Here is a 21,561-nt window from a genome sequence, read left to right as displayed (position 1 = left end):
TCAATGTATAACTGGCAGCAATGTAGCATAACGCTCTTATAGCTGGCCAATCAATTGGGAAAAAGGACTTGGTCATCAAGTTTCTCAGAGGTGCCAAGAGGCACTCTCCTCACAAGGTTCCATCCTAGGACCTTTTAGTACTGATAGCACTCAGATTCCCTCTATTTGAGCAATATGTCTTTCAGAGTACTCTTAACTATTGGTTTCTTAAATTACAATGTTTAAGGTAATCAGTGTCCTCAAATGTAATGAGTTATCTTACTTATTGGATTTCACTTGGTGTTTAACTGAATGCGCTCTGAGTTCATTTAAAGTTTGTAATTTTAGCCGTTTTACTCAATATAGGGAAGTTTCAGCTACATCAAGTATTTAAATGCAGTGTAAAGTTTAATTGTATATTAAGAAATATCCTTGTGTTAGTGGACTTTAAAATACGTCCAGAGTACTCATAACAATTTATTTTTTTATACATTTAAATGGTTCTAGGTAATCAGTGTCCTCAAATTAAATGAGTTAGTTGAACTTGTTGGGTTTTACAGTGTTGTCACTGTGAGGGTATATCAGAGCTCAATATAAAGCTGATTCACTGAGCCCCTCATCAGTGGACATCAAGTCAAATACGTTTTTAAACTTGTTAAATGTTATTTAGATGTTAGTTTGGAAAACAGTATTTGAGATTTCAGAATTTCCGATTCAATTAGTTAGCGGTTGGACTTGCATGTCCAAAATAGCTGCCTAGATCCAATGCAAATATGGCCACTAAGTTAACTAGCTTTTCTTGAAATGGACTTTGCTCAAAGTTAACATTTTAATAGTCTTGTTTCAGTGATTTTCTGTAAGCTGGTTCACTTAAACATGCTATCAGAATTCTCTTGCCTCTCTCTTTCCCAGCACCATCTGCCTAAATTGGCTTTCATGGAATTTTATTTATGACTAATTATTAATAACATGTTTACATGGTAGAACATGCAGCATTAATTTTCCGCAGCATTTCTGTGGATTTTTTGTTTTGTTTTTTGTTTTTGCTTTGCAACAGAAGCAGCCTAAGAAGATATATCACACCAAGGCCACTACTGCTGCCATATCCATATTTTATGACTTGTCATGTCTGAACAAAGAATATTTTTAAAAAATTAGCATTGCTTGAGCTTACCTGTGAATGAGAGATTTTCACCCTTTCATTGAAGATGGTCCAGAGGACACTCTGGTAGCAGGGTGGAGTGGTGAGTGAGCCATTGTAGCGGAAATATTGGCTGAGGTTGTCAGGTAGCAGTGACTGTATATCAAATGCAGGGATAGTCACCTTTTGGCCTGAAATAAACAAATATTAAAGTTGGTAAATTTTTCTTAACTTGTATGTTGATTTTCAAAGTAACCCAAAAGGCTGAGGCACAGTAATAACACATATGCAGTAGACATACTTGCACATGCACACAAACACATGCCTGAATATCTGATGCGGCCCAGATAGTTAAGAATACTACCATACGCCTGATTAATCTCTTCACCTGCCTGAAAAAGCAATGAACAGAATTAGATCAAGTCTGAGTGGTATTTTATAAAATATAATCTATGAGAACTCACCTCAATTAGTATCCCCAACACAGCCAGACCGTTCTCTTGGCTCTTAGCTTCGGACATATTAGCATATACCTCCGTATTGTAATGAACAATATGGAGCTGAGAGAAAAGACAGAATATGTGTTTGAGTTATTATATAATTAGGCATCTTACAGAGGACATGTTTTCTTTTATAGATTTACTCAGCATTGCAGTGGGATGGGGGTCACTTTGCATGAAGCTTGCTCTGGCTCCATTGGACTCCAGAGCATTTGTGTGATAACCCTCCTCTTTGACTGGCTGACTCCAGCACAGTCCAATGATTTGGTGTGTTAGTGTCAAGACTCTGTTCTCGATCATTATCAAATTAATTATTGATTTGCAATTAATAATTAATAAGAATTGGGCATGATGTCAATGTGTGTCTGATTTAACAGACTTTTGGGTCACCAGTGATTTCTCTGGGATAATTGCCATTGGTTATTCAACTAGGGTGAAGGAGACTCTTTAATGTGAGGGCTCCCTGCACTAGGGGGTTGTATGTGCTAAGATTTGATTCCTGGTACGGGACTCGGAAACTTAGACCCAGTATGGCTTTAACGTCTCTTGGGTTAGTTCACCACAAAATTTAAATTCTCTCATCATTGACTCACCCTTACAGGGCATCCAGAAAGTATTCCTAGGGCTTAAAAATTCTACAAACAATAAACAAAACCCCCAAAACATCTTTCACGTTTGTCAGAAATCTTTGCAAATGTACAGTCCCTGACAAAAGTCTTGTCGCTTATCTATTTTCTAGAAATACCTGATATTAACCTGACTTTTAATTAATTAATTGGTGTTAGAAATAGCTCAAGCTAAAACCCTCCCAAATGATGTTTAATGCACTGACATAAATAATGTTCACAGAAAAAAATATTTATCATTTAATCAAGACGGAAAGGTCAAATTTTGGCAAGACAAAAGTTTTGTCGCCTATACAGAAATTGAACAAATTTACAGCAAATACAAAAATATGTCAGCAAATTAAGTTGTGGTGCTGTGAGATCCAAATTTAATATCTTGTATGACTTCTATGAGCTTGAAGGACTGCATCCATGCGGTTTGGCAAGGATTCATACAATTTATTGATGATGTCATCAGGAATAGCTAAGAAAGCAGTCTTGCATGCCTCCCAGAGTTCATCAATATTCTTTGGTTTCGTCTTCCATGTGTCCTCTTTCATCCTACTCCACATATGCTCAATGATTTTCATGTCTGGTGACTGGGCTGGCCAATCCTGGAGCATCTTGATCTTCTTCGCCTTGAGGAACTTTGATGTGGAGATGGAAGTATGTGATGGAGCACCTTCCTGCTGCAGAATTTGGCCTCTTTTATGGTTGGGAATATAAGAGATAGCTAAGATTTCTTGGTATTTTAGACTGTTGGTGTTGCCTTCCACCCTGCAGATCTCTCGCACACCCCCATACTTGATGTAACCCCAGACCATGATTTTTCCGCCACCAAACTTCACTGTTTTCTGTGTGAATCTCGGATCCATTTTGGCTCCAGTAGGTCTCCTGCAATATTTGCAGCGACTGTGGTGTAATTCAACAGAAGATTCATCTGAAAAATCCACCTTCTGCCACTTTTCCAGCGTCCATCCTTTTAGCAGGCTGTGGGCCTTGGCAAATGCCACACGGTTTTTCAATTGTCTTTTGTTTAGTGCTGGCTTCTGGGCACTGATTCGACCATGGAGGCCATTTCGAGACAGAATCTGACTAACTGTTCTGGTTGACACAGGGACTTCAGGTGACCAGGTCTCGTGGAGCTCTGCTGCAGTGGAAAATGGGCTGGCCTTGGATTTTCGAGCCAACAAACGGTCCTCTTGAGCAGTTGTCTTGCGGGGTCTGCCTGACCTGTGCTTGTCAAAAACATCTCCAGTCTCTTCAAATTTTTTTTTAATCCTCTGTACTTGACGCTGAGACACATTGAATGTGTCTGCCACATCAGCAGTGGATCTGGTCAGGCATGTTTGCAGAGGTCTAGTTGCAGTTGAAGTGAAGGTCTAGCGTACTGGGGTTCTTTTTATACACAACTGAGACCTAATTGATCCATTATTAGTCACAGGTGAAGCTCAAATGACAAGGTGACAACACTTATGTCTTTGCAAAAATTGACTCAATGGGCTTTGCCAAGCTGTGAATATTAGAATACTTTTTGAAAGTTTAGTTTTTCACTGAAACATTAACACAAAAGCTGGTGGGATTAAAATGAGCCATTTCTTGTAAAAAAAAAAATCTTGATTAGAAATATATTTCAGGGGCACTTTAGGTCAATTTGTACACAAGCGACAAGACTTTTATCAGGGACTGTATATATATATATATATATATATATATATATATATATATATATATATATATATATATATATATATATATATATATATATATATATATATATATATATATATATAGATTGGTGGAGTGCAGAGATAGTTGTTCTTCTGGAAGGTAAAGAGACAAGGGATCCTGAACTGTTAGCCCGACAAAGGTTCTCCTCTCTCCCCAAAGAAATGCTGTAGCTGGTCAGAGTGACCATCAGCTTCTTGGTCACCTCCCTGACTAAGACCCTTTATCCCCAATTGGTCAGTTTAGCCGAGCGGTCAGCTCTATGAAGAGTCCTGGGGGTTCCAAACTTCTTACATTTACCAATGATGGATGCCTCTGTGCAGAATTTTTTCTGTATCTTTCCCCAGATTTGTGCCTCGATATAATCCTGTCTCGGAGGTCTAAAGACAATTCCTTGAACTTCATGGCTTTGTTTGTGCTCTGACATGCACTGTTAACTGTGAGACCTTATATAGACAGGTGTGTGCCTTTCCAAATCATGTCCACATTGAATTTACCACAGGTGGACTTTAATCAAAGTGTAGAAACATCTCAAGTATAATTAGTGGATACAGGATACATCGGAGCTCAATTTTGAGTGTCATCGCAAGGCTGTGAATACTTATGTAAATTTTTTTATGCATATTTTTTTTATACATTTGCAAAGATTTCAAACAAACTTTTTTCTCACCTTGTCATTGTGAGGTATTGTTTTGAGGACAATTTTTTTGGAATAAGCCTCTAACATAACAAAATGTGGAAAAAGGGAAGCACTGGGAATACTTTCTGGATGTACAGTATGTTGTTCCAAACCTGTATGAGTTTCTTTCTTATGTTGAACTAAATTGAAGATATTGTAAAGAATGCTGGTAACCAGACAGTTAACCAAATCTATTGCCTTAAAATATACTGTGGCACTTACACTGATTATTCTTCATTATGAATATGTTACTTGATGCACCTGCTGTTGGGGGAAAGTGTATGAGAGGAAAATAGTCAAGGGTGCGGGACGAATTGCGAAGTTTAGTTGAGTGGCGGTAAGCGGGGAGAAGTTAAGTTAGTCTCGATCCCTTCGGCGTTTTGTTTTGTTGGGAAAGTTAAGACACCTCCTTATACCCATGTTTTTTGTCATGATCCTGTTCCTCTCTCTCTTTCACTCACTCATCACTGTTATGTCCTCATTGACTACGTTTACATGGACAGCAGTAATCTAATTATTGACCTTATTCTAAATAAGACAATATTCTGATTAAGGTGTTTACATGAGTTGCTTTTAGAGTACTCCGTTCATGTTCCCGTTTTACATGTGATAGAACATAGATCGATTATGGCACGTCATTACGTCCCCATGCCACGCTATGTTCTCCAACATCCAATCATAGCGTGACTTTGGCAGGTGTGTTAATTTTATGGGCTCAGTAAACCCGCTGTCACTTCACCTGCGGGTGTCGCTGTTGGACAGTGACTACGTTTACATGGACAACAATACTCCGATATTAATCTGATTAAGACAATACTCTGATTAAGAGGCTACCATGTAGACAGCGATTTCTAATTACCTTAATCTGATTAAAGTCATAATCTAACTACACATAAATCGGATTAAGACATGTGGAGTATGCCTATTTTAGTCGCATTATCAGAGATATGTACACACCTTAATCTAACTATTAATGTCATGTCGGAGATTTCACCGCATTTTGTGACAGGACACATAACGTTTCGCACAACAGGGGAGTGCAGAGGGGAGGCTTTGTGGGTTGGAGCCTCTGCCCTTTTTGAAAATTAATCAAAAGTGCCCCTTTCAACAATCATCGATAATATTGTGGCCAATAAAACAAAATTGGAATTATACTTAATATAACAACGTGTACAAAACAGTAACAACTGGTGGAAAAGTCGCGTTTATCTTTTACGGATCTGTCAGTCTGAAAAGTCGTTGCCATAAACGTCATTGCTATGGGCGGTGTGTGTTTTACTTGACTGTTCATTGTGAACACTGCGTCCTCTCTCTCTATTTTTATATTTGTTGTAATTATTATGCTCATTGTAAAAGTAAAATACAATAAGTTTGTATCTGTAATCGCAAACCAGATGGGTCATTCAGTGAACGCCTGTGGCTCGACGGCAGGAAAAAACAATCCAAAGAGTCATGATTTTTAAACCTTTTTCATAATTAATCAAAGCTATTATTCTAAATGTAGGCTGTCAATAAGGAGGAAAGAGGGGCAGTGTCTCTTCAAAAAAAAAAAAAAAAAGAGGCAATAGATAATATAAAAAAAATTAATCAACGTAAATGTAGATATAAAACATTATAAAAACGCATGTTTTGTTATACTTCTTAATGTAAAGTAACACTGACTAAGTTTACATGGACAATAATACTCCATTATTAATCTGATTAAGACAATACTCTGATTAAGAGGCTACCATGTAGACAGCGATTTCTATTTACCTTAATCTGATTAAAGTCATAATCTAACTAAACATAAATCGGATTAAGACATGTGGAGTATGCCTATTTTAGTCGCATTATCGGAGAGCATTACAGACATGTACACACCTTAATCTAACTATTAATGTTGTGTCGGAGATTTCGCAGCATTTTGTGACAGGACACATAACGTTACGCACACCAGCAAAGTGCAGAGGGGAGGCTTTGTGGGTTCGAGCCTCTGCCCTTTTTGAAAATTAATCAAAAGTGCCCCTTACAACAATCATCGATAATATTGTGGCCAATAAAACAGAATTGGAATTATAATTAATATAACAACGTCTATAAAACAGTAACAAATGGTGGAAAAGTCCCGTTTATCTTTTACGTATCTGTCCGTCTGAAATGTCATTGCCATAACGCGTTGCCATGGGCGGTGTGTGTTTTGATCATAGGTTTTGCTTGAATGTTCATTCTGAACACTGTGTCCTCTCTCTATATTTTTATTTTGGTTGTAATTTTTATGCTCACTGTAAAAGTAAAATAAAATAAATTTGAATCTGTAATCGCAAACCAGATGGGTCATTCAGTGAACGCCTGTGGCTCGACGGCAGGAAAAACAATCCAAACAGTCACGATTTTTAAACCTTTTCCATCATTAATCAAAGCTATTATTCTAAATGTAGGCTGTCAATAAGGAGGAAAGAGGGGCAGTGTCTCTTCAAAAAAACTGAAAGAGACCATACATAATATTACAAAAATAAATCAACGTAAATGTATATAAAACATAAAAACACATGTTTTTTTTTTTCTTCTTAATGTAAAGTAACACTGTCCAACAGCGACACCGGCAGGTAAAGTTACAGCGGGTTTCCTGAGCCCATAAAAATTAACACACCTGCCAAAGTCATGCTATGATTGGATGTTGGAGAACATAGCGTGGCATGGGGACGTAATGACGTGCCATAATCGATCTATGTTCTATCACATGTAAAACGGGAACATGAACGGAGTACTCTAAAAGCAACTCATGTAAACACCTTAATCAGAATATTGTCTTATTTAGAATAAGGTCAATAATTAGATTACTGCTGTCCATGTAAACGTAGTCAGTGACGCACATACCCTCTCATTTGATCTTTATTCCCCTCAGCTGTTTATCTTTTACTATTAGCCGGCGCATTCCCTTCCTCACCTGATTCCTCTTTTTCTCTTATTAACGATCCTATTTCTTTCCCCTCTTCATACCCGTCTTCGCCTGAGTATTGAATTGTCTTATGTGTACAGAACGCCTGTTAACATCGTCTCTGTCGTGTCTGACTCCTCAACACCCTCAAATTCAGTGGTTCTTCCCCTGTCCTTTGTGCTTCTTATTGTAGTTGCTCCCATCCTGTGTGTGAGCCACGCACACATAATTCTCATGTTTTTTAGTCCATCTTGTTATATTTCTGATTATATGCACCTGTGCCTTGTTGGTGTGTATATATATATATATATATATATATATATATATATATATATATATATATATATATATATATATATATATATATAGAGAGAGAGAGAGAGAGAGAGAGAGAGAGAGAGAGAGAGAGAGAGAGAGAGAGAGAGAGAGCCCTAATGTGTCCTATGTTCATTGCATTGTCTGCTTTTGTCCTTTCACGGGTGTTGTGTTGACGTGCTCAGCGTTGTATTTTTTTGTTTTGTTACAAATTGCATTTGTATCCTAGTGTTCTCATCTCTGAGTTTCACCTACAGTACAATAATATCTGTTTAAAGCATGCTTTATTCATAAGCTATATTTTTTTTTTAAACTTTCTTCCTTTATGTCGCTGCTGTATATTTTATTATTATACCACAGGAATGGTTAAATGACCACTTCTATAGGTCCTCCAGGGCCGATGGAGAGCTGGTACTAGCTGCTAATCCATATCCTAGAAAACCTACAAGGATAAATTAAAGTAATACAAATCCTTCTACACAGCTACAGTATATTGCTGTGTTAAAATGTGTTAAAGTGTGCATGATGTGTAGCATGATGTACACTAGAGGCAGCCTTTTAAATACATTAAGAATGTACCTTTTAGCTTTTAATATTGGTACACAACTGCTGGTACTCAGCATAGATTATTTTATGAATTTTCGTAACTAAAATGTTAATAAATCAGTGTGATCTAAAGCATATTTTGTTTGTTCATTGTATTTTGACAAAACAAGTGTTTATGTGCAGCCTACAAATTCCAGGCTCATTGACCTAGGAGCTTTTTATCTACAATTAGCCCAGAATTTAACTACATATCTCCTAAAATGGTTATGATTCCTTTTAATTTAATTGTGATTTGATATTATTTAAGGTTCACACTGAAAACGGACAGTAAACTTGATTGCATTTATTTATGATTATATACTGTCTACTCATAAAAATAAAGTGTAGTCAATAGGTTTCTTGGCACCTTGTGCAGTTTATTGCAAACTCAATCACGCACCTCTGCGGAAGTGCTCTGTCCATTAATGGTGTGTTCACTTCCTGTAGCAACACCCACTCCATTACCCCAGTGCAGGTGCAGCTGTACAGCACTATAATGCCATGGCAACCCAGCCAAGCCCATCCAGTGTGGCAATGTCATCTGCACTGTGTTAGAAAACAAGAGGAAGGTTGAGGTAAGGAAGAGTGTCATGTCAAACTGCATTTGGTCAGACTTTATATTAGGTGTACTTACTTACCAGTGTTGAGGAAATTTACTTTTAAAAAGTTACTCCCTAAAAAAGTAACTAGTTGCATTACTTAGTTACTTTTTATGGAAAGTAATGTATTATGTTACTTTTGCTGTACTTTTTCTAATTTAAAAAATAAATAAATAATAAAATGGCAATGTAAAGGCCCTTTCATGCCCAAAGGTAAAATGAATAAACCTTAGGCTAAAGGAAATGCAGATTCACACCTAGAAGGTGCAGCTCTAACAAACCTTTCAGCTAAAGAAAGTTTAACACTTCAGCGTTTAAAAAAATAAAGAAAAAAATAAACAGATTTGACGTTTATCTGAAGTCATTTTTGCTTATTAGTAGTATGGTTGAATTGTTGTATCATCTAAGGTCAGCAGAAAAGGCATTTGTTAATAATTGTTTGTGATATTAAATACATATTTGCATTTTTGAGTTTGCATTTTACCTACATTTTACTTTTTGTGCAGGTGAGGTGAGTTAATGACTGATCACAGAGCTACAATAACTATCATGTTTACATAGCGCACACAACACCTCTGCACATTGCTTACGATTCTCTCAACATGGGGACAGAAGAGCTATTAGTCAATACATGGGAAAATAAAGTAAATTAGGTTACTTATTTGAAAATTATACTTTGTTGTAAATTTAAAGGTAATGTGCTACTTTACTAGTTACTTGAGCAAATAATCTGCTTGCGTAACTTACCCCATCACCGTTAGGCTACTTGTTGAGTAAATTGTTGAGTAAAATGTACTTTTTGTGTTTATGTTGTATTGCAAAATACTTGCTATTATGTTTATACTTGCTAGTATGTTTAGGGACAGGATTGTGATGGTTAATCATAAAAAAATGTTCCACAAGTTGGTATGATTCTTTAGGGTCTTCATGTAAAATTGTAAAATACTTTGTTTAAAATTTGTTAAAAAGGTCTGTCTAAAAAAACAACAACAACACTCTTTTAATTTTCTCAAAAACAGCTCTGTTCACAGCGACCCGTTTTGGTGCATATCTCTTTAAATGATAATGAACTACTGCTCACCCCACCTCTCTCTTCCATGTGCTGCCTTGGCTGACAGTAGCTGTGTCTCATTTCGTTAAATTTCGAAGGCTGCGTCCTCCGGAGGACACGTCCTGTGTAGGATGCAGTAGACGGAGTGTCCTCAATCAGAATTAAACGAAACGTCCTTTGTAGGACACACAGGCAGGAAGTATCACGTTGCTATGCCAACACATTCAGCCTCGTTGTGCTCTCACGCCAGTTTATATGAATGAAAATTATTTATAACTTGAAAATTACTATGAAATGTTTCTTGTCTTGACAGCAATGTACTGTTCTAAAAGTTTAAAAAGCACTAAAGTGTTGTAATCCTGTTAACCACAACTATCTGTTTGAGGTAATAGAGCTTAAAAATAAAAAAAAAGTTTGAACTTAACTTTTTAAACTCCACACCTACGCTCGCATGTATATCTGGTAGTGGCGCAGTTTTTTCATATAATATAAAAAAATATATATATGGCGGTTGTTAACGGCGACGCAAAGCATTATGGGTTATCTCCAGCCGCGAAGGCTACACCTCATGCACACTCCGAATTCCTGTGAACGAAGGTCGCATTTGAAGTGTCCTACTCACTTTTTTGAAATGAGACGGCCTTATGATGTATGCACCCTTCAAATGCGACCTCCGGAGGACGCAGCCTTCTGAAATGAGACACAGCTAGTGTACAACTGGGTGGAAATATGCTAATACAGGACAGTCCTTCAGCGGTCATGAGCAATATGACATCATATTGTTATAGTGATACCCAAAAGTAACAGTTTAGCCACATCATTCTCACATCATTCTCACACCTTGTATGAATGTCATTCATTTATTTGCGAGTATGAAATTGTCCAAAATGTCTTGGTATGCTGAAGCATTAAGAGTTCCTTTCACTGGAACTAAGGGGCCAAGCCCAACCCCTGAAACACAACCCAACACCATAATCCTGCCTTCACTCCAGAGAACACATCTCCACTGTACTAGAGTCCAGTGGTGGCTTGAATATATATATATATATATATATATATATATATATATATATATATATACAATACAGGCCAAAAGTTTGGACACATTACTATTTGTAATGTTTTTGAAAGAAGTTTCTTCTGCTCATCAAGCCTGCATTTATTTGAACAAAAATACAGAAAAAAAATGTAATATTGTGATATTGTCACGGTACAGATTCTACTGAGACAAGATGGTGAGTATTCAGGTTTATTAAGCAACCAGTAGAATAACTTGATGGAGTGAAGATATGTTGGGCCACCAGAAGCGATCCCGTAGCAACGAGAAGGTTTCATTGACCCCTGGGCGACCAGTGCCCAATGAAGTGTGAGCGGAGTGAATAAGTGGGGTGCGCCATGTTCGTGGGATGTACTGGAGTCCTGGTGGGCAGCCCAGCGGGGCAGTGGCGGAGGCATTGAAGGAGAGCAGGGTTTCCTCTGACCAGGCGATGGGACTCATGAATATCTTTTCTGACAGAATGGGTTCGGACAACTCAGGCTGCTCCTCGGAGGCGAAAAGGCGAGAGAGGGCATCCGCCTTCACATTCTTCGAACCGGGTTGATAGGAGCTCAAATACCTAAGGTTCTTGTGATCAGTAAGTACCAGGAATGGGTGTTGAGATCCCTCCAACCAATGCCTCCACTCTTCCAGGGCCAGCTTGATGGCAAGCAGCTCTCTGTTCCCTATATCGTAGTTAACCTCCGCCGGGCTGAACTTCCGGAAGAAGGCACATGGATGGAGTTTGCTGGGCGTTCCCTGCTGTTGGGACAACACCTCTCCCGCTCCTGTGGTAGATGCGTCGACTTCCACGATGAAGGGTTTGGCGGGATCGGGATGGACTAGGAGGGTGGTGAAGCGGTGGTGAAGGCCTCCTTCAAGTCTTCAAATGCCTTCGTGGCCGCTGGATTCCAGGACAGAGAATTGTGTTTTCTGTGCAGGAGGTGAGTGGGTGGACTGGAGATGACACTGTAGTTCTGGATAAATCTTCTGTAGAAATTTGCAAAGGTGTTGGCCTGGTCCTGATGGTGTCCACCTTCCCCTCATCCATCCGGATGTTGTAACCAAGGAAATGCACTGACGGCTGGTGGAAGGAGCCTTTCTCTGCCTTACGATATAGATGGAATTCCCTCCGGCATTGCAGGAACTCTGCAACGTGGTGGCGATGTTCGGCCAGGCTCCGGGAGTAAATAAGGATGTCATCGATGTAGACCAAGACAGACTTGTGGAGGAACTCCCAGAGCCCCTTGTGGATGAAGTCCTGGAATACGTAGGGGGCGTTAGCTAGGCCATAGGGCATCACCAGGTACTCGTAGAGGCCGGTGGGGGTCACAAAGGCGGTCTTCCACTCTCTCACGTATCCGGATGAGGTTATAGGCACTGCAGAGGTCCAACTTGGTGAAGACAGTGGCACCACGGAGGTGTTCCAGCGCAGTTGGGACGAGAGGAAGGGGATAGCGGAACTTAACAGTTATCTTATTGAGGGCCCGGTAGTCGATGCAGGGCTGCAAGCCTCTGTCCTTCTTGGCCACGAAGAAGAAGCTGGATGCAGCAGGGGACGTGGATGGTCGAATCTAGCCCTGATCGAGTGCCTCCTGGATGTATTCTTCCTTGGCCTTTCCTCCGGCAGGGAGAGGGGATAGATTTTCCCCTTGGGCACTGGCTCACCCGGAAGCAGATCAATGGCACAGTCCCATGGCCGATGGGGAGGCAGCTTGGAAGCCCAGTGAGGGTAGAACACATCACTGAAGTGGGCGTAACAGGGTGGAATATTGACTGACCGCTGCTCGAGGGGACTGTCAATGGACGTTGCACAGACGGGAATACTCCTGGACGGGGTCATGCTGCTGTAGCCATGTGCGCCCTAGGATAGCGTCAGCGGTGGATTCCTCCTGAACCAGTAGGTGAATGTTTTCCACATGAGGAATACCAGTTTGGATCTGAAGGGGACCCGGCAAGGAGACTGGAATCGACCTCGTAGACGGACGGAGTGTGAGTCGTCTTGAGGTGGAGCTGATGGCAGAGGGCGCCTTAGATGAAGTTCCCAGTGGAACCGGAGTCGAGGAGAGCGGAGACTGACAAGGAAACATCGGCAGTAATGAGGTTCACAACAGTGGTCAGTGGACGACTCTTGTAAGTAGCAGAATTGATCACTGTCACCAGAGGACGAGGAGGACGTGTAGGGCACTTGGCGATGTAGTGATCCCAAGCTCCACAATATAAGCATAACCCATGTGCCAGCCATCTCCTCCGTTACGCTGGGGTTAACCTTGTATTTTCCATTTGCATGGGTACAGAGACTGGTTATGGAGGGCTGACGGATTCTGGTCGGCGGAGTGATGGCAGGATCAGACACTGGTCCTGGTGTTCTCCCGAGACACGCATGAATACGAGTGGCGAAGTGGATGTCCTCGTATGCAGCAAGATGCATCTGCACGCGGGGATCCAATCCTTGATGATGGGTTGTCAGAAGGGATTGCTTGTTCCATCTGCTGGCGGCTGACAAGGTCCGAATCTGCAAGGCATACTCATTTACAGACATATTATTTTGCTTTAAGTGATACAATTGCTCACCCACTGAAGCATCCCAAGCGAGCTTTCCGAAGACTTCCTTGAAGTGAGCGGTGAAACTGGACAGTGATTGCACGATGGAATTATTCTGGGCATACAGGGCTTCAGCCCAACGAAACGCTTTGCTGCTCAGTTGGGATATGATGAAAGCCACACGGGAACGATCGGTCGGATATAGGTGCGGTTGCATCTCCAGGACCAGAGAGCACTGCAGAAGGAATCCACTGCAATCCTCCGCCGATCCAGAGAAGGGCGCTGGCTTGGCCATGGGACTGGCGAACAGGGGTGACGTGGAAGAGGTGCTGGTGGATCCGGAAGTGCTCGCCGGCGTTGGGTGTGGTGGCCTGGATGGTAGAGCGTGGCGAACTCCATTGGCTCATCCAAGTGGCTCATAATGGTGCTCACGGTTGTGGTCCGGTCTTCTGTTACGGTACAGATTCTACGGAGACAAGATGGTGAGTATTCTTTTTTATTGAGCAACCAGTAGAGGAATAACTTGACGGAGTGAAGATATGCTGGTGATGGCTCTGGTCTGGGATTCTCAGGGTGCACTTGGAGATCGTAGGAGGATTCGCAGGAGAGGAACGATGGAGAACACGGAACACATACACGCTGGACACTGGAGATCGCTGGAGACTGGGTAGAAGACACTTGAGACAGGTAAGTAACATCGAGGGAGTCCTTAAGGTAAACAGAAGAGGTTAGTACCTTTCTCAAACGAGACCAGACAGTGACAGAGTGCGTGTGTGTGCCTTTTGTGCTCCTGGTGATTGTGGTGATGATGGGTTGCAGGTGCACAGCAAATTACTGAGGGATAAAAACCTGGTGTTGGGCATCTAGTGATAAAATCTGGTGTTAATTTACAAATATTATATGCTTTATCACTTGTTTGGTGATAAAGCACAGTGTTTCCTTTGGGTGATAAAGCACAGTGTTTCCTTTGGGTGTTAACAATCAACATCTGCGCATGTGCAGAGCATTTTAAATTTCCCAGCTCATCCTTCGGTCTCTCCATCTTTATGGATTTCCCTGCACACACAACGGTTACAAGGACAAGGTATAGTATAGTATTATTATCTTATCGACTTGTGATTTATTAATGAGCTTGTATAATGAGTAACGTAGCCGATGTGGTTGACTTAACTCTGTTAGCGTTTTTTTTTTTTTTTTTTACCTCAGTTTAAATTTAGCGCGCTTTTGATCCGCCATTCAGTTTAACATAACTGAATAACCCCCACTAACACACTAAATTCGTTAATGGAGGACGAGATTTACGTAAGTGACTTAATTTCGTTGTACTAATTTTGTAATAATGTAGCAGCATTAACATTATGTGTCATTTTTTAACTCACTGGACTTGGATAGTTATTTCTTCTCATTTGGCATAACGTCTTTCACCCCGTAACTACGAGTTAATTCTGGTGTTTTGAAATGTCATTCAAATGAGAAAGCAGACGTTAATCGAATGAATTAATTGCTCTTAATTTTTTTTCTTGTGTGACGCCGGGGCTCGATCCCTAGCCGAGCACCCACGGATAGCACGGTCCATCATTGTCGGCGCTGCGCATACTGATCGGCCTGCAACATTTTGCAAGTGAAATGCTCTTGGTGTTCTAGCAATCTTCTCGTGGTACTTTGATAACATACGCCGACCATTCTGTACAGCGCTCCAAAATGTCGAAAACATCGTAGGACTGCTTCAGTCAATATATAGAAACTCAAGATCGAGTACAAGTGTGCAATGTTGTGGAATGTATACGCCAAAACTCTTGGCGTATATAGTTTTTTGCGTGCATATGATACGCAATTTATGGCATATTATACGAACCCCCCACCCCACTACCCTAAACCTACCCAAGAGAGCGTGTCATACGCCATAAAGTGCGTATCATATGCACGCCGAAATGAGTTTTGGCGTATACATTCCACGACATTGCACACTCGTACTATTTGACATTTTTCGTCTTATTTTGTATTAGTTGAGCAGACATGCATTTAGTGCCCTTCCATGCGCGATTTTTTCTGTAAAACTTAGTTCTAGCCTTTTCTAGTTGTAGCATTGTAAATCTGTAATAGTAGTGCTCATGTTTTGAATATAACGTTTTCTTGCTATGTGTTGGTATAAACCTGAAGTAAAACACAAAGCGACCTGATTATTTAAAGTCTTTTAGTTTGCTTTCTGCTTTGGAGGATTTTTGTTTCATGGAATATTGTTTATTATTGCAGAAGGAAACCACTTAAGGGCACAATCTATGTATGCCCTTGGCATTTTTACTCTACAAACCTAAACGATCCTGAAAGGAAGACAGGCTATATATCTCTGCTTGTTGATTGAAGATCTTTGAAACTTTAACCAAATTTGTCTCTTTAACAGGAACGATACTATGTGTTTGGATCATTTTGAGGAGCGCTATCAACGCCAAGATCGTGGGATCGATGAATTGGGAAAGCAAGAACTGACAAAATGTAAAAATGCGTACATTGAATGCAATGTAAGTCGCTTTGGATAAAATCATCTGCCAAATGTAAATGTATTAATTTATAAAGGAATAGTATTTTTTATCAGAATGAATTACAAACCAGACAGTTTTTTAACATTAAGGTTGATTTAATATATACATATATTTTCAATTAAAACATTACTTGAGGAATGTTTCTTTGTTTAATCTTGTTTGAAACGCAGTAGAGATTTATCATGGTAAGATGTTATAGCATTGGAGTATAACAAGAAATTGTTTTATTCAATTGTATGTTTGACAACAATGGTTTTACTGTAGCGATTCCTGGCGAAAGCAAGAACTGACAAAAATGTTTTTTTTTTATTAAAAATGGTATTGAATGCAGTGTAAGTCGCATTGGATAAAAGTGTCTGCCAAATACATAAATGTAATGGAATTGATATATTACAATTTCAATAAATATTCAAATAAATTTGCAGTCACTTGATTTTTTTGGGGAAAAAATAAAATAATATATATAAATTGTTTTAAATTTCATTCACAGTGACATTTTAGTATTTAAGTATTTACATTAAATAAACATTAAATACACTGGGTGTGTGAGATTAATCACCATAAAGTGTTAAATGTACACTTATGAGTAATACATCTCTCAACACCTTGAGTGACTAAAAAGAAACACTAACACAGTGTTTGTATAACGAACACTTTCGTCAGTGTTGTTTTAACACTAGCAAAGATGGACCTGTATGTTCACCCGGAAAGTGATAATTTTAACACCCGTGGTGATAAATCTCCCAACATGTTTTTTGCTGTGTGTGCGTGATTAGTACTGCGGTGAAAGCATGCGCTGTGTGTCTGTGACGTGGGAGCCTGGTGTGTCTGTGACAGATATATTATTACAATTTAAAATAATTTGTTTTCAATTCATTAAACTTTAAATTATCGTTTATTTCTGTGATGCAAAGCTGAATTTTCAGGATCATTCCTCCAGTCTTCAGTGTCACATGATCCTTCAGAAATCATTCTAATATGAGGATTCATTTTCAAAGTTGGAAACCGTTCTGCTGCTTAATATTTTTACATATTCTGTGATACTTTTTTTAATACTTTGATGAAAAAAAAGTTGCTTTTTTTAAAAAGCAAGAAAAAAAAGCAAATGTTTTAAAAATAGAAATCTTTTGTAACAACAATTTACACTACTGGTCAGTAATTTGGGGTCAGTAATTTTTTTTCTTTTTTTGAAATAAATCAATAATTGTATTCAGCAAGGATGTGTTAAATTGATAAAAATTGATAGTAAAGGATATATATATATATATATATATATATATATATATATATATATATATATATATATATATATATAAATAAATCATATATATATATATATATATATATATATATATATATATATATATATATATATATATATATATATATATATATATATATATATATATATATATATATATATATATATATATATATATCCTTTACTATCAATTTTTATCAATTTAACACATCCTTGCTGAACACATCCTTGCTTTTCCTTGCTTTAACACATCCTTGCTATATATGTGTGTGTGTGTGTGTGTGTGTGTGTGTGTGTGTGTGTGTGTGTGTGTGTGTGTGTGTGTGTGTGTGTGTGTGTGTGTGTGTGTGTGTGTGTGTGTGTGTGTGTGTGTGTGTGTGTGTGTGTGTGTTTTAATTTTGAATAAATGCAGTTTTTTTGAACATTTTATTCATCAAATATATTAGGCAGCAGAACTGTTTCCAACACTCATAATAAATCAGAATATTACAATGATTTCTGAAGTATCATGTGATAGACTGGATGTAACATGTGACACTGAAGACTGGAGGAATGATAATTTAAAGTATAATACGTTAAAAACCAAATATTTTAAATTGTTATAATATATCACAATATACTTTTTTTTCTGTATTTTTTATTTAAAAAAATGCAGGCTTGATGAGCAGAAGAAACTTCTTTTAAAAACATTACAAATAGTAATGTGTCCAAACTTTTGGCCTGTTGTGTGTTTATATATATATATATATATATATATATATATATATATATATATATATATATATATATATATATATATATATATATATATATATATATATATATATATATATATATATATATTATCCTTTAAGTATTTTTTTAAAATCAATTTATCCCAAGTTAATTTTCTAATGAATTTTCTAGCTTAAATTTAGCTTTGATTTGCTATAAGAAATAAAGATATGAAGAAATTATAAACATTACATTATGATCTAAAGATGCTTGAAACGTGTATTGTGAAAAGCACTATAGTAATATATAGCTGATTTGACCAGACATAAATGATCACCAAATGAGTGCACATAATCCACTCAATTGTGAAGGGTAATTTTTTGTTTTAAATCTCTAAGAGTAACTTATGTGACCATTTTGCATGAGTGAAAATGATAAATTTACCTGTATGGCCATTATTGGAGAGGGTGAATGGCCTTTTACCCGGCTGGTTATATCCCAGGGGCTGCACAGGAATTAGCGTTGGGTCGTGTAGTGTTTGTGATGTGTCCACGTTTATGGGTGACTGACTAGAACCACCACAGTCAGGAAAATACTCAGCCCATACTGCTTGTCCCACAGCTCCTAACACAACCAGAAAAGGGTGCCACAGCGAAGTGAATGTTGGTGTGGGCATCAGTCAATGAAAACGTTTGTGAAATTATAAATGATATAAATGCCAGTTAAAAATAATGTGTGACTTTTTACATCATGTTCTGGAAGCTCATAGTTAAGTATATTAGCTGTGTTAAGTCATGCAAAAGTGAATGAGGATAAGCATGGTTACAAACCCAGAGTACACACACACACTTTCAGTGAAAAAACATTTTGTAATGAAATTATATATCTAAAGAGAAAGGGAGGACAGAGCAGCAAAAAAAGTTGTTTTATTGTACAACAAAAGAAAACTTTGCATGAGTCTGGATGTTTCAGCTTGGTGCCAGCCAAGTCAGTTCTGTGTACACAGGGATTAGAGGCCCACTCAGTCTTGCTGTTCACCACGAATATCCCCCCAAACCCCCTGTTCAAATCCAAAATGTGGGGAGGGGGAGGCAAAGTTGCTCTCATTGATTTGTGGTTGCCAAGGAGATCTCTATGACAACTACAAGACAAATATTCCATGCCTCTGTCAGTTTACCTCTTGCATGCTGACCCCAAACATGGACAGGGAACAAAGCATCACTCAACCAAGTAACTATTTTATTCAGAAATAATGAGCTGCATCACAACAATGGCACACACATTGTACGGCCATGAAAATGTGCACTGGAATGTACGTGTAGTAGGTGTAACAGTATAAATCATTCCAATAGAAATTCCAAAAGTGAAGGAAAATTATTTCTTGTTCAAAGAAAATAATTTTTAGGGACAATATATGTTATTGTGACATTATTTGTCGTATGTCAGTGAAGCACATTTTGCAATCTGAAAACAATTTTATTATATCTGCATAAATGCATTACACCAAATACAACCATGACTTACATGACAACATGAATACTTAATGAGAATTTGTATATTAAATAAACTTAATTGTCATAAAATTGTTATTACCATCTAAACAGTTGTAAAATATTCTTTAGGCTTAATTTTACAAATTGTTGACAGGTTGCATGAGATTTACCTGAATATTATTTTGCATTTTAGCACACTGTTAATGTTTTTATTTTTTTTATTTTTTAGATTTGCTGGCTCTGTTGTGTATTTAGTGCTGAACACTCATTAGCACTGATTGCGTAACAAGTTTAGCTCATACAATGCAAAATATGGCTAAATAAGCTTATCCAAAAACCTTATTATTACAAGAATGTCACAAGATTACAATGGGTTATCCCAAAATGGCATTCCTCTTCAAGCAGAGCAGTCTCCTATTCTTTATCATGCCATTCTTTTGTATCAAATTAAGCTACTTATATGCAACCTCTTGCACCTGTTAATGCCCCCCTCTCCCTCTCTTGCGGGAAAGGCTACGCTTGCTGAAAATATGGAAATATTCTTTTCCATAAAAAAGTCTTTTTCAAATTAATAATAATAATAACAATAATAATAAAATAAAGAACTATATTACCTGCATATGTCCATTCTTTTCCTAAAAAAGAGGAAGAATATAGTAAGGTTTTCAATAGAAAACAGATTAATTTTGTATTTTATGGAGCACTTTTTATATTTTTGACTCAAAAAAGAGTGTCTGACACATCAGAGCAGTTTAATTATTCCACAATTGTTTTCGAACTACATGCTCTCTTTCCATCTGTATTTAGTAGAAATGATAGTTGTTACAAAAGACAATCATATGAATACTATTCATATAAATATACAAATATAAAGTCTTACCAGTTCCTGAGCACTCCACACACTTCAAAAAGAGGGAAAGGCACACTGTTATCCAGACAAGGTCCATGCTTTCACTCTCTTTTCCACAGGCTACACACATTCACACAATGATAATTCAGGATTAGATAGACACACCAGTAAAAAATGTGAAATCCAAGTTTGAAAAGGTCAAAACCAGAAAATCTTGAAACATAAAACAAACAAAAACATTCAAAAAGAAAAAGTAATTCTTGATCCTTTTTTGTATCTGAATGATTTGGTCCAGCAAGCTGAATTGTGGAGGAGAGAGGCCATCACATGCCACATAAGAAGATGAAGAGCGAAAAGAGAGAGAGAGAGAGAGAGAGAGAGAGAGAGAGAGAGAGAGAGAGAGAGAGAGAGAGAGAGAGAGAGAGAGAGAGAGAGAGAGAGAAGGAGAAAAGGACAAATGAACGAGAAAATAACTTGCTGTTGGACACTGAAAATGTGTATGACACAACTAGCCGAGGGGGGGGGGGGGGATACTGGGGCAAAGCCTGATTGAAGGGGTACTGAGGTGATAATAGAGAGAGAATGAATAGAAGCAGTCAAGAGAGAGAGAGAGAGAGAGAGAGAGAGAGAGAGAGAGAGAGAGAGAGAGAGAGAGAGAGAGAGAGAGAGAGAGAGAGAGAGAGAGAGAGAGAGAGAGAGAGAGAGAGAGAGAGTTCAGAATATTTATTGTAGGCCTATTTATTGTGCTTATTTATTGTAAATTGCAATCAGTGTTTTACAAACGTTTTGGCATGCTACCAAATAATCTAATTAGTATTAAATAAATTAGCCAAATTAGCCAAATAGTAAATAAAAAGGTATGTTCCATTAAAACAAGCAAACAATGGCTGGATAATGAAATATTGCTGACATCGATTGAAGCAACTGTTTTTGCAAACAAAATGTCACTGAAATAAATTTAACTAAATTAATTTTGTGTTGAATATATATATATAAAAAAACTATGTTTCTAGAAAATTGT

The 21,561-nt window shown here is 38.1% G+C and overlaps 1 protein-coding gene across 3 annotated transcripts in view; it reads right to left on the bottom strand.

Annotated features, from left to right (window-relative positions):
- ca14 (carbonic anhydrase XIV) overlaps nt 1-20,868 on the bottom strand; it is a 56,073-nt gene extending 35,205 nt beyond the window's left edge. For all 3 annotated transcript variants that reach the window (XM_067449819.1, XM_067449820.1, XM_067449821.1), the window contains exons 1-7: nt 20,571-20,868; nt 20,305-20,325; nt 18,642-18,821; nt 8,853-8,998; nt 1,585-1,680; nt 1,446-1,512; nt 1,154-1,311 (exon numbers count right to left, since the gene is read on the bottom strand). In XM_067449819.1, coding sequence (XP_067305920.1) covers nt 1,154-1,311; nt 1,446-1,512; nt 1,585-1,680; nt 8,853-8,998; nt 18,642-18,821; nt 20,305-20,325; nt 20,571-20,670 — 768 coding nt within the window. In that variant the 5' untranslated portion in view covers nt 20,671-20,868. The remainder of the gene's footprint in view (nt 1-1,153; nt 1,312-1,445; nt 1,513-1,584; nt 1,681-8,852; nt 8,999-18,641; nt 18,822-20,304; nt 20,326-20,570) is intronic.
- Between the last annotated feature and the right edge of the window lie 693 nt (nt 20,869-21,561).

This window comes from Pseudorasbora parva, chromosome 7 (genome assembly GCF_024679245.1).
Source record: "Pseudorasbora parva isolate DD20220531a chromosome 7, ASM2467924v1, whole genome shotgun sequence".
NCBI lineage: Eukaryota > Metazoa > Chordata > Actinopteri > Cypriniformes > Gobionidae > Pseudorasbora > Pseudorasbora parva.
Note: the sequence above shows the minus strand (reverse complement) of the source record. Positions and strands in the feature narration are given on the sequence as shown.